General features: G+C 42.8%; 1 protein-coding gene across 5 annotated transcripts in view; it reads left to right on the top strand.

The window, feature by feature from the left end:
• Positions 1–12,547, top strand: part of ITPR2 (inositol 1,4,5-trisphosphate receptor type 2) — a 1,367,642-nt gene that overhangs the window by 500,393 nt on the left and 854,702 nt on the right. For all 5 annotated transcript variants that reach the window (XM_069228605.1, XM_069228604.1, XM_069228603.1 and 2 more), the window contains one exon: positions 12,148–12,341. In XM_069228605.1, the coding sequence (XP_069084706.1) occupies positions 12,148–12,341 (194 nt within the window). The remainder of the gene's footprint in view (positions 1–12,147; positions 12,342–12,547) is intronic.

The following is a 12,547-nucleotide window of genomic DNA, read 5'->3' as shown; positions in this document are numbered from 1 at the left end:
ACCCATTTCGCGAACTGCCAGAATAAAAGAGTGCATCTGGGGTTCCATGCCTGTGGGAGTCATATGTTTCTGGATATAGCGGGAACTGGTCGCATATGTTAGAAAAAGAGATGTGGGCAATTTGTTCGTTTGGGTAAGTACCTGTTGGGACATTAGTTCTCCTTTAGCGAAATGATCCCCCAATGTGTAAATTCCAGCCAATTCCCATGGTTCCAGCTTAGCTGAGGTGAGTGGGCCTATCGATGTTGGTAAACCATGTAGAAGTATGTTAGGGTCATAATATGGACGGGGCATCATGTATTTAAGAGCTTGTCTCCAGTATGGGAGTGCATTGTTTAAGAGTAGTGGAAAGCACGAAGGGTGTGATACCCCTGGTGATAATAGTGTTTGTAGTTTGCTCTGTTGTAACATTGCCGTAGGACTTTCATTATTGTAAAGAGACTGCTGGATTTAGGGCAACAGCACCACAGCTTGTGGGTGACTGAGTCAATCCCACACTGTCTTGGCAGCTGTCAGTTCAACCCTTTCGGCTAGCTAGCAGCACCTCACACAAACATGGAAAGAAAGGTGGTTTGTGGCAGCCTGACCCATGATATTCCTTGACCTCTCAGGGAAGTTGTGGTTGACAAATCTCACCCCTTTCTCTCTTTAGCTCTTTTTAGCAAAGTTCTCAAACACACATGTAGGCCAAAGAAAAGATGCAGGATGGTTTTCAATACATTTATTGAAAAAACTGCAATCTATGATAAAATATATGAGCTGCAATTATTAGGGCAATGAGACATAGCAAGATTAGGATTGTTACGACCAGTGAGAAGAAAATAAACGACCCACGCATATTGGAATAATATGTACATAGGAATCCTACCTAACTCCTTGCGAGCCCAAAGCGGTGATAGCCCAATCTGTCCATACTTAGTCTATGAGAGGAGCACCCCCACCCATTACCTGAGAAAAGGGGTTTGCCCACCATCTCATTGGCTGGTTGTAGAGACAGGGTTGAGGTCAGCTGTGAAATGGCATACAATGTGGATAGGTATCCTGTCTGGAATGACCTCCCTCCATTTCCTTGACCTGTACAATGTTTTTATAAGAAACATTTTTCTGTTAAATTAAATGGGCCTGACGTGAACATGTGCCTAAGTATCGGACTGCTTACGCACTCTTGTGGTGACAGTACTAACTGGATTATCATGTACTGTTCTTGTCAGCCTTGGGCTGAGGTACATGGTGAAAGGTTGTGCACAGAAATAACAATAACGCTGTCACAAAATAAAACTAAAATGAATAAATGAAATAAGAGCACATCTGTAGGTAAAAGGGCACAGGCTTCAGGCCTAAGATAACTTAAATATGTGTGCCCAAGCAAGGTGCAAGATGAACCCACAACAATATTTCAGTCAGGTGAAAACCTGCAAACAGTTTGCTAACCATTGTAGTTGAGCAGCATAGCAATAGTCTGACAATCAGGGGTGCTTATCCCACCCTCCTCCAGGGGTCAGTTGTAATTTAGGGAGACTCACTCTAAGTCTTCCTGTACCCCATATTAGGTCGGTGAGCTGGGCATTAAGTTGTCTGAAACAGGTTGTGCAGATCATTATAGGCAGATTTACGAGCATTGCAGTTTTAGAAAGAACCAAGTGGCTCATCACAGATAATGGAAGAGTGACCCAGAACTGGATCTGTGCATGGAGAGAATTGATGATTTTCATCAAGCTACCATCTATAGATTTGCTGAGGACCTGTAGATCTGTATACCAATGTAACGGAAGGTATGAGTAGCGAATGGAATTGTGAAAGTACCCATAGGTAACACATCATCCAGAGCCCTTTCACTAAAGGAGAAGGCATAGGATTTGGTATGATTAATCTGGAGGCCAGTGAGAGCTCTAAAAAGACTAAAAAGGGTGCGGAGTGGAGTAAGATCCATAGTCAAATCCCATATATAAAGTATAACATCATCTGCATGTAGTGACACAGCGTGACATTGTTGCCCCTGCGCTATACCCCAGTGATCAGCCATCTGTCTGAGGCCCTGTATTAGGGGTTCCATTGCTACAACATATAATAATGGAGATGGGGGACAACCTTGTCCAGTACCTCTATGAATAGGGTAGGTAGATGATATATGGGGTCCAGTTCATGCCGGGGCTGTCAGGTCTGTATATAAAAGTCTGTTTGATTTGATAAATGTTGAGGGAATGCCAAATTTGGTTAGAGTTGCAAACATATACTCCCAACTAAGGGTATCAAAAGCCTGCTGGAGGTCAAGGTTGAGCCCAGTATTGGTGTAGGTATCCCTGGCAGCTTCCATCACTTGATATAGGGGTCTGTTATTCACGGAGGTACTATGACGGGAGACATATCCATTCTAAGTCAGCCCCCTGCTCAATATTTTATAATCTGTTGTCAGTAATGAAGGTGGTCTGTAAGACGACAAGTCTTCAGGGTCCCCTATGGGTTTGAGTAAGGACGTTACCAGGACCTGGAAAGTTGTTAAGGGAAGGGTGTCTAGCTCTAATGATGTTTTATACAATTTATCTAGGTATGATGCCAGGTGGGATGAAAAGGTGGCATAGAATTCAGAGGGTAGGCTGTCTAGTCCTGGGGTCGTATTGCGAGGAAGTTCTACTATTGCACTTCGACTTTTGTTGTGTGTTAGGGGAGCTGCAAGTTCCGCTCAACGTGGTCCAGGCACCTGGGCTAGCTGTATGTTCAATAGAAATGTTGCAAGATCGGTAGGAGATGGAGGCGTGCAAGGTTCATAGAGAAGGGCATAATAATCTCTGAAAGCCTTGTATCGGGTGAGTGTGGGTGTGTGATTAGATAGGATGGGAGAGAGACACATTTGGGGCAGATCATACGTGGTAAAAGTGCACTAGCTTTGTCCCCCTGGGTGTGTATTATTTGTGCATATGTGCTGTGATCAATAATTCACAAGCTTTCCAGGTTTCAGCGTATCAAATGCAAAATTCCTGTTACTCTTCTGCTTTAGAATTGTCATGAACAGGCTCCTGTTCAAACTTCCCTAGTTGTAATTCCCCAGAAGTAAGATCTCTCAGGACTGATTGGCAAGCTCCAACCATTGTGGATAAAGACATCCCCCTTATGATCACCTTAAATGCCTCCCATTCCGTCAGAGGTGAGGAAGCTTTTTTAGTATTTTTCAGTGAAATAATTGGCAATGGCGGTGGCCATAGCATCCTTAAACACTACATCTTCTAAATTAAGAGGCTGTAATTGCCAAGTAGGGATGGGGGGGGATGCAGCTCCAATATAGTATAATCTCCAAGGGGTTGTGGTCAGGCAGGGTTTTGCCTAGGTAAGAGAAGTCTGTTATAGTCGGTAGCATATGCGTAGGGCATAAGATGCAATCTAGACGAGACTGTGATTTATGGGGTGAGGAGTAAAATGAGTATTAGTGTATCCCTGCATTCAGTTCTCTCCATGCATCAACTAGTTACCACCCCGATACCCAGTCTTGCAATGCCTTTGTCTGTCTAGAAGATGGGGCACTGGGTAAGGGAGGATGGGAGCGGTCCAATTGTGTATCTAGTACTGCATTGAAGTCTTCCCCAATAAATCCACTGTAGATGAGACCAGCTAGTACAGAGGAGAGATGGGTGAGAAAAGTATCCTGATCCGAGTTAGGGGCATATATACTGCCTAGTACCAAGGGTCTACTATCCAGGTTTCCATCAACAAATGCATAACAACCATTTGCATCTATCTTGGTATCCACCACTTCAAATGGTATTCTAGCCTGCATGGAGACCGTAGAGCCCCATGCAAAAGCAGAATAAGAAGTAACAAACAACTGCCCTCTCCATTTTGTTAGTAGCTTACGGGACTCCGTGGAGGAGAGGTGAGTCTCATGCAAGTAGACTATGCAGCTAATAATTTGGAAATTAAAACAGTGGTGGTTATGGACTGATCCAATCCCCCTGGCATACCACATCAATATCTTAAAGGTTTTTGTACAGTTGACATTGATATATAGTATTCAAAACAGTAAGTAGAATATTTGGGTCCCCACCCACACCAATGAAATCACAATCGCACAGCAACCTGATGGTTGTAAAACACTCAAACAATCCCCAATACTAGGTCCAGCTGGAAACATCAGTTCGATCAACAACATGTATTTTCGTCAAATAAACATAAATTGAAGCAGCTGTGCTGGGGGTGGCCAGGGAGATCACTGAAATGAGATAAGCAATTATACAGTTTTAGGCAAATAAGCTTATTCTATATAAAGGCGTCATAAACAAGAGAAACCAAGACATATGAATAATCACATTAAAGTACTATGCCAATAGTAAATACGATACATGAATCCGGGGGAGAAGTGAGGACCGGAGTCCGGAGGCTCAGTGTGACCTCAGTGTCCCTTCTGTACGCAGATGTGCATCATTGGAAAGTCATATTACAATGTCCGCTGTCTGCAGCATTTCTGTGGGGAAGAGAGGCATACTCAAATTGGAGTCTGAAGCATCTGTGCTGGATGAACTGATTGTGTACTGCCGAGGTTGTTTCTCCTTGGCTGAGGTCTTAATTTCAGTCATAGCGTGGGGCTCGTTCAGTGCCTGCTGGTGTGAGGGAACAGCCCTGGAGGGCAGGTGACGAGAAGACGCCGCTCAATGACTTTGTTGATTGCGTTGCATGGGGTCCTGTGTTTTGTTGGGCGGGGGCGACGGGCATTCAGGTAATGCATTTCAGTCAGTCCCAAACTAATTCCGGGGTCTCAAAGAATAATGGGCCAGATGTAGTAAGCCGTTTGCATGTCGCAAACTGCAAAAATCGTAGTTTGCGGCATGCAAACGGCCGAACGCGATGCTCATTCCCAAATTGCGAGTCGGTACCGACTCGCAATTTGGGAATGCGACTCGCAAATAGGAAGGGGTGTTCCCTTCCTATTTGCGACTCACATCGCAATTCAGAGTTGCTTTGTGACCACGAATGCGGTCGCAAACCAACTCGCAGTTACCACCAGTGTCACACTGGTGGTAACTCATTCGCAAAAAGGAAGGGGTCCCCATGGGACCCCTTCCCCTTTGTGAATGTCGACAAAAATATTTTTTCAGAGCAGGCAGTGGTCCTATGGACCACTACCTACTCTGAAAAAAACGAAACCAAATGGTTTCGGTTTACTTTTCATTTTGCAACTCGTTTTCCTTTAAGGAAAACGGGCTGCAAAATGAAAAAAAATAAATGCTTTATTTATAAAGCAGTCACAGACATGGAGGTCTGCTGACTACAGCAGGCCACCATCCCTGTGAGTGCAGGGACTCGCTATGGGGTCGCAAAATGCGACCCACCTCATGAATATTGATGAGGTGGGTCTTTGCGACCCCATAGCGAGTCGCAGAAGGTGTCTGAGACACCATTCTGCATCCAATTTTGCGACTTGCAAATTGCGAGTCGGTCAGACTCGCAATTTGCAAGTCGCAAAATTGGATTTTCCTACATCTGGCCCAATGTACGCTGTTCATGTACTACTCTCAAGCAGGCTGGGAATGTGAAAGAATAAGAGAGGCTGCCGTCTCGAGTTGTCTTTTGGCTGCAAGAAAAGAGGCATGTTTCTGCTGTACAGCCAGTGTATAGTTTGGGAAGAGAGATACCACTACATTGTCTGCATGGATCGGGGCAATTTCTATAGCTTTTTGGAGCAGTGAAATTAAAAATGTGTGGCACAATGGGCCTGGGGGAATCCTAGTGATGGTCGGCAGGTACTCTGTGCTCTTTCCACAGTGAATATGTCTTATAATCCTTGAGGAGCCACCACAGTCTTTAACCAGTTTCCTTGTAAACAGCGGGGCATTAGTTCCCTCTGTGCCCTCCTGTAACCCTATTATGCGCACATTATTGCACTTTGCTCTTGCCTTCTGCGTCTTCAGTTCTGTCGTTTTGGAAGTGCACTTGTGAGCATGGTTCTCCCAGTTTCTGTATACTTTCTGTTGTGGGACTAGGACTGCCAGGTCCATCTCTGCTGTTTTGACTCTATCAGTTTGCAATGGTCATCCAGAACAGGCCTAGGTCCGATGCCAGTGCGCCAATACATTGTTCTATAGCTGTTCTAGTCCCCATAATTTCTGTAAAATTAAATCGAGTTTGTCCGGTGTTGTATTAGGCATCATGGGAGGGATACAGTCTGCTTCTGTGTGATCAGGTGAGTTGCCATTTACAGCATGGTCAGGCTGGGAATTATCATGGCTTGTTGGTGGGGGAGGTTTCTCTCCTTTAATGTGGCCCATATTGGAGTCGCTGTGTTCGTAGGAACAGCTAGTAAGGATGCTATTTAGAGACCAAGTTTTAAGACACCAGGCTCACTCCAGCAATGGGATGTGGTGGGGGAATGAGTAAGTATCTTGGTTCCAAGTGGCCGTCTGACATGAAGCAGAGTCTATAGAGCCCTCTTGGGTACTTCAAGTGTTGTAAGGTGGGATTGGCCCAGCCCACATAAAGGAGAATCACTCAGGGGAAGCCCTTATAAGCAGATTGGAGAAGCTGAGTCCACTTTTAACAGACAGGCTTGAAGGACCAGATGGGGTGGTGCAGGTATTTAGGGCTGGTCACAGGGTACCATACGCAGTAGGTCGTAAAGTTGCCGCAGGGTGGATGCTCGTGGGAAGACAGATATTATCCACAGGGATTGCCTCCTACAGAAGAATTTGTACCCACCAAGCTATGGATTATAGCAGATGTGCAGAGCAGGGCTTTCTTCCAAGGTGTATTAGCTTGTCGATGACGGACTGCACCATTGTAGGCTTAATCCAGGGACCCAGCATCACCTCTGATAGGTGGTCTTATCCAAAAGCTGGGCACCTGAAGACTACAGGATTCAGGTTGTTGTGGCTCCATTGCGTGCTTCCTGTCGTTCAACCCCCTGCTCCGGGCCGATCACCACTGCAACATTGGGAATGGGTGTCCCTCCCCCAAGCAATTCTGGGGGGGTGTACATGGGTCCCAGATGCATCGACTCAGAGTGGTAGTGTCTGGCCTGAAAAGGCAGCCATATCCAGCTCACAGCACTAGTCACAATCTCCTGGTACAGAAGAGAGCTGTACGCTTGCAAAAACACCTGGCCCTGACCGTCCCGGCCATGAGTCCCTCACTGGATCAGCTACCAGTTCCACAATCACAATGCACATTTTATTGTGGCTTATATATAAATGTAGCCAAATGATAACGTTTCTATCAATGTTTAGGTTTCTTAGGGATCTATCTAGAAATTATTTGAAAGATATCTTTGGGAGGGGTTCTATTTTTCACAGATAATCTTGATATGGTGGACAATGCTTCACATGTGTTTATATCAATCTTGTTACAGTGCTCATTTAAGTGTTAGATTTTTCATTATGTATGAGCCAGGTACATTTATTTAGAATGTCTTGTACTGGCCATTTCATGGGCGTAGCCTTTCTAGAAAGACACTAGCCGGCATGCAAGTTTCAAGTGATGTCCAGAGGATATGCAGAAATTGGGAGTTTGAGCTTCAGTCAAAACCATGTAATGCTTTAATTGACAGGTTTGATGCTTGCGTGTTTTAAAAAACAGGTGACTCCAGAACACTTATTATTCACTATTTGACCAGCGAAAATGGGGCACAACGCTATTTTAACTAGACAAGGGATGTCTTGCTTATTTCCCTCAGAATATTAAAAGGTCTGAAAACTCCAGTGCTGATTTTTAGAGCGATATGCACAATAATATTTTGTTGTCTTTTCCTTATAAATAATTCCATTTTTAAGGCCACCTATTCCATTTTGTCCCCTCTTTTGGCCTTCTGTGTTCATGCCATAATGCTGTTGTCTGCAGTCACTTTACTTGAGCTCCAGTTCTGCAGACTTGCAGCAAGCAATAACTTTGAAGCTAAAAGCGTAGAGAATATCCATGTTGGACCAACATAACATGAGAGTGTGCTATTAGTCCATATTGCCACCACCTCACATTGTACACTGGCCTGTCATTGTTAGATTTGTATCTCTGCTAGATGTGCTCCCTGAGGAAAATGTTATTGTATCTTGCAATTTTTACAAACCAACATGGACAAAGATTTTTTTAAACACATCTCTTTACATCCATTACTTGTATGGTGTCCTAATAATTCATAAGGAAATCCCAAAATGCAGTGCTACAGACTCACAAAAATTTGGTCACAACACCTCTGGGTCCCTGTTTGCATATCAATCTCTTCGGGGCAACTTTGTGGACTCTCTGCCTTATAGCCAACTCACAGGATAAAGTAGAACAGCTTAAACACAAAAGGCTCAAGATCAGGGCCTCAACACCTTCTGCCTGGCCTTGATTCTGGATATTTTCCCTTCTGTGTTTTTGGATTGAGGTAGGCCTTTGTTATCCTTGCTTTAGTTACGGCAAGACAGCCCTTCAGATCATAGATGTTATATAAAGAGGAGACTTCAGGTAGAGCTTGGGTGTTTTCTGCATACTGATGGGTATACTTTTGTTGGGTAGCATGGCTCCTTGTAGGGTTTGAAAGATGACTTTCCAAAATAAATGAGCCTTGGGGAAAACCATAGGGTATGGAGATGTGTTCATGTCTTCAGGTGTTTATCTGGATAGCTGGGCTGGGCACTTTTCAACGGGCAGGATGTGAACCATTACAGAAGTTTTGTCAAAACCCAGCATGTGTTGAATATGTTGAGCTGTGGTTACTGGACTTGTTAGTCACGCACTATGAGGCCATTTTGCATGCTACAGAAAGGTCTTGCAAAACGAAGAAGCAGAAATTCCTCTTAGTGATCTAAAGTGTACGATTGACCATTTGACTGTTTGATTTCTCTGTTCTGGCATGTGATCTGAACCCAGCCTCGTAGTCTTGAAGAAGGGTGTAGCTTTAGATCGTGTCGGGTACCTGAGTGGCAAAATCATCCTCTGTCTTCCCTTTCAGGTTCGGTTGGGTGATTTGACAGATATTCATGGGATATTTGGGGATTAGAATATCTTTAGGAGAGGCAGGAAAGCATCACTTTTTTATAAATAACTAAACTGTGGATTTTTTTCATTTAGTTTCTGTATGAATGAACTGATGTACATATATCCTCAAAATAGCATTTGTACATTAGATTTTAACACTACCTGAAATATTTGACTATGACAGTAGCATTGCTGCAAAGTTGACTAAATTTTAATAGTGATAATACACCAGCCGCACACGATTAATTCAATGTGCTGAGCTTCAGTAATACAATTTAGTACTGTCTGAGAAGTATTCGTATTTATCCATGCTAATTTCACAGATTTATGTGAGGGGGTTGTTTTGCCCTCTGTGTTGAACTTCGCATAGACAGAGGTTCTTTAGGGACATCAGGTCTTCTTACAGCTCTGTTTAACATCATTTAAGATGTTTAGTTGTAAGTTTGCTATCAGTGAACTCTTCGATGTACCATGGTATAGTGTGTTTGATCCTCAGAAAATGCTATTTGTGTGGATTGTGGGCACAGGCCATCAGATGGAGGGAATGAAGGATTATATGGAGAAGGATCTTCATGCCCAATTTGGGGTTAGAGTGTGCTTGTATGAATGCCCGGTTCCCACGAAGTTAGCTGATGTGAAAGGTCATGAACTATAGTGTCACTTACTTAGTTTATTTGATGAGTCCTTAGTGCTTTTGTCAGGAAAGTAGTAGTTCCAAGATAATGAATGCTTAGTTAATAAAGTAAAGGTGACTCAAGGAATAGCATGTGCAGTTGGTCATGGAGCACAAGAAGTCCAGAGAGGTCTACTTGGTATGTGACAGCAGGATGACAAGGTGAGTGATGTTAGCAATATCAGACAGGCTGGTTAAGGCATCCTTTGTAGTTCTGGAGTTATCTAAGAGGATGAAGCCAATAAGGAAGAAGTTGCATAGCAGGTTGAAACCATTGTGATGAGGCCTGGTATGTGTGAGTTTAAAGCTGAGTTGGATCCACGTGACTATAAATCAGGTGAGTAAATAAACAAGTATAGACAGTTTCCTCCTACTTCTAGATTACTCATGCTAAGTTATTTTCACAGAAGATGCCATAGCTTACAAAATGCCCTAAAGTTAATAATTCTTGAAAACTAACAGGAATCTGAGAGCAGTGCATTAACTTCTTTAAAAAGCTTAACATCCCATGCACTTGCTTGATATCAGTGAAAAATATGCCAGTCTATGGGGATTTTCATGGTGCGAGAGCACTATAATGTATTTCCTTTGTAGGGGAAATGTATGTCTGTATACAGAAGCTTCTTTCCCTACACCCCCATCAAAAATGGAGGTTACTTATTTTTAAACTCCTTTATGCATACATTCTCTAGCCTTTTGTGGCACTGGATTGTAAATAACCACCAAGTTATGACATTGTGGGTGACTATCGCATTCCAAATTTCCACCACAGGCCCATGTTGTGGGAAAACACGTTTTACTATCCTTATAGCTTTCAGGTTGTAAATTAAAAATGTGAAGAGAAACAAATCGTGCATCTTGGTTTCAATGCACAAGATCAATATGATTTCTTTACAAAGCAATTTCTGTTGACCGTCAAAGACCTTATTCTATCTCAAAATGAAGGTGTCAATGCCTTATGACGGGCACTCAGAACACCATACAGCTACCACTAAAGACAGTTCTATAATGAGAAGCAGGCTTAATCATCACCCAAAAGAAAGTTTATCATATTACCCTAATCAAAAAATGAATACATATAAATACTCGCTCCCACTTTACGCTCACATCCATTTTAGAGCCTGCTGTGTAGCATTTGAGCCTGTGCACTCAAATAAACTGACTACATTGTGAATAAACTCATGACACAGTGCAAGCCTTAACTACACAAAGGTCATAGCTCAACAAAGAAGTGACTGGATGTCCTAAAGACTTATTAAAAATGTACCTCCCAAACAGACCTTCACTTCATCTGCTCCAAGTCTATGGCAAAACATCCTGACATCCCTAACTTGATTCTCCTTTACAGTTCTAAAGGTATTGCATGGATTTACTCTTTACTACTGTCCTCTTACTCATGATTCAATTGTTTTTATCCACAGCACTTACATTTCTTTCCACTCCATCACTGAAATAGGCTTTTGCTTAATATACATTCAAACATGCTTCCCTAACTTTAAGTTATCTGAACTTTAGTTTTCTGCATGACTTTAGACCACCAAGACTTCCTTAATTTTGAATGCTCAGTGCTTGCGTAGTATAGAAGTAATGAGCTGGTGAGAGTCTCTTGATTTCTGATTCTGACTTGACTAATGAGTATCACTTTGAAGGGCAAATGGTCTTGTGTTGGGTGCACCTAATGTAAACTAGGGCCCCGCGCCATATTACGAAAAATTTATTTTTTCCAGTGCAGGTGCGACCTTGCACCTGATCTGGAGACACAGACAGGCCATTTGAAACCGCTCTCCCATCTTTTACTGTAGGACAAATGGCCTGGTTTAAAATAAGTACCTGGTTTACCAGCACAAGTATGTGCAATGTGTGACTGCACCTGGCTGTTTTCACATTCCTGGCGAGTCAATGGAATCTCTATACCTCATTCCTTAAGGTACTTTCAGATGGCATGTAAATAGTGCACCTCCTGCTAGCCTGTTTGCCCCTGCTCCCATTGTTTTGGCAACAAATGCAATTGCATTCTCTCATTGTCCTGGGGCCATTACCACATATATATAAGGGGGCATCGACATTCTCATTGCACGGATGAAAAATGTTTGATGACCTGAGCTACAGAAGATGCTGAATAAGCATCTGTGGCCCCATAGAAGGGGCTGCATGAGCATCCATGTGCCATTCTGTAACATAGAAGTACCTTAGAGGTGCAGAACTGGGTACAAATGTCCATTGTGCCCATGTGCCCTTCTGGGATATGCCTCATGAAGTCTAAATCACAATACAGCTGACCTTTCATAAATGTGTGATAATTGACAGATTTGGGAGAATATACTGTCATATTTTAGGGCTTGTAAATTATTTTCCGAAAGTGCTTTTTAAGTCCAAATGGAGATTGATAGATGTGTTCTAAAATGTTTGCAGTATGCATTGGGAAGGGAATTAAGATCAATGCCAGAGGACACAACTTATGATGTATATTAGTATTTGGGTTATTTCAAACAAATAGCCTTCTAAACTAAAGACTCAGTGATTATTTTCTATGCTAGGCAACAATGTCATGAGAACCATCCATGGAGTGGGAGAGATGATGTCACAGATGGTTCTGAGCAGAGGTGCTATCCTTCCATTGACTGTACCAGATATTCAACCGGCCCTTCACCCAGGCAAGCAAATGGGCCTCTCAGACAGTGAAGACATAACTGTGATGGACACAAAATTAAAAATCATTGATATTTTACAGGTAAGGAATTGATTATAATACTGAATATTAGTGTGGAATGTATTAAGGAAAAGATTGAGCAAAGGGGAGAGTAGGTTTAGTTAAAACAGAGAAAAACAAACAAGCTTAGGCCTTTCTCGTGTCACTGCCCTGGCAAATTCTGATCTCGTGATCCCATGTATTAGAAAAGAGATGTTACAGCCATCACATTCGTTTTAATATTCAGT

Source organism: Pleurodeles waltl, chromosome 4_1 (genome assembly GCF_031143425.1).
Source record: "Pleurodeles waltl isolate 20211129_DDA chromosome 4_1, aPleWal1.hap1.20221129, whole genome shotgun sequence".
Classification (NCBI taxonomy): Eukaryota; Metazoa; Chordata; class Amphibia; order Caudata; family Salamandridae; genus Pleurodeles; species Pleurodeles waltl.
This window is presented reverse-complemented; position numbering and strand designations above follow the sequence as displayed.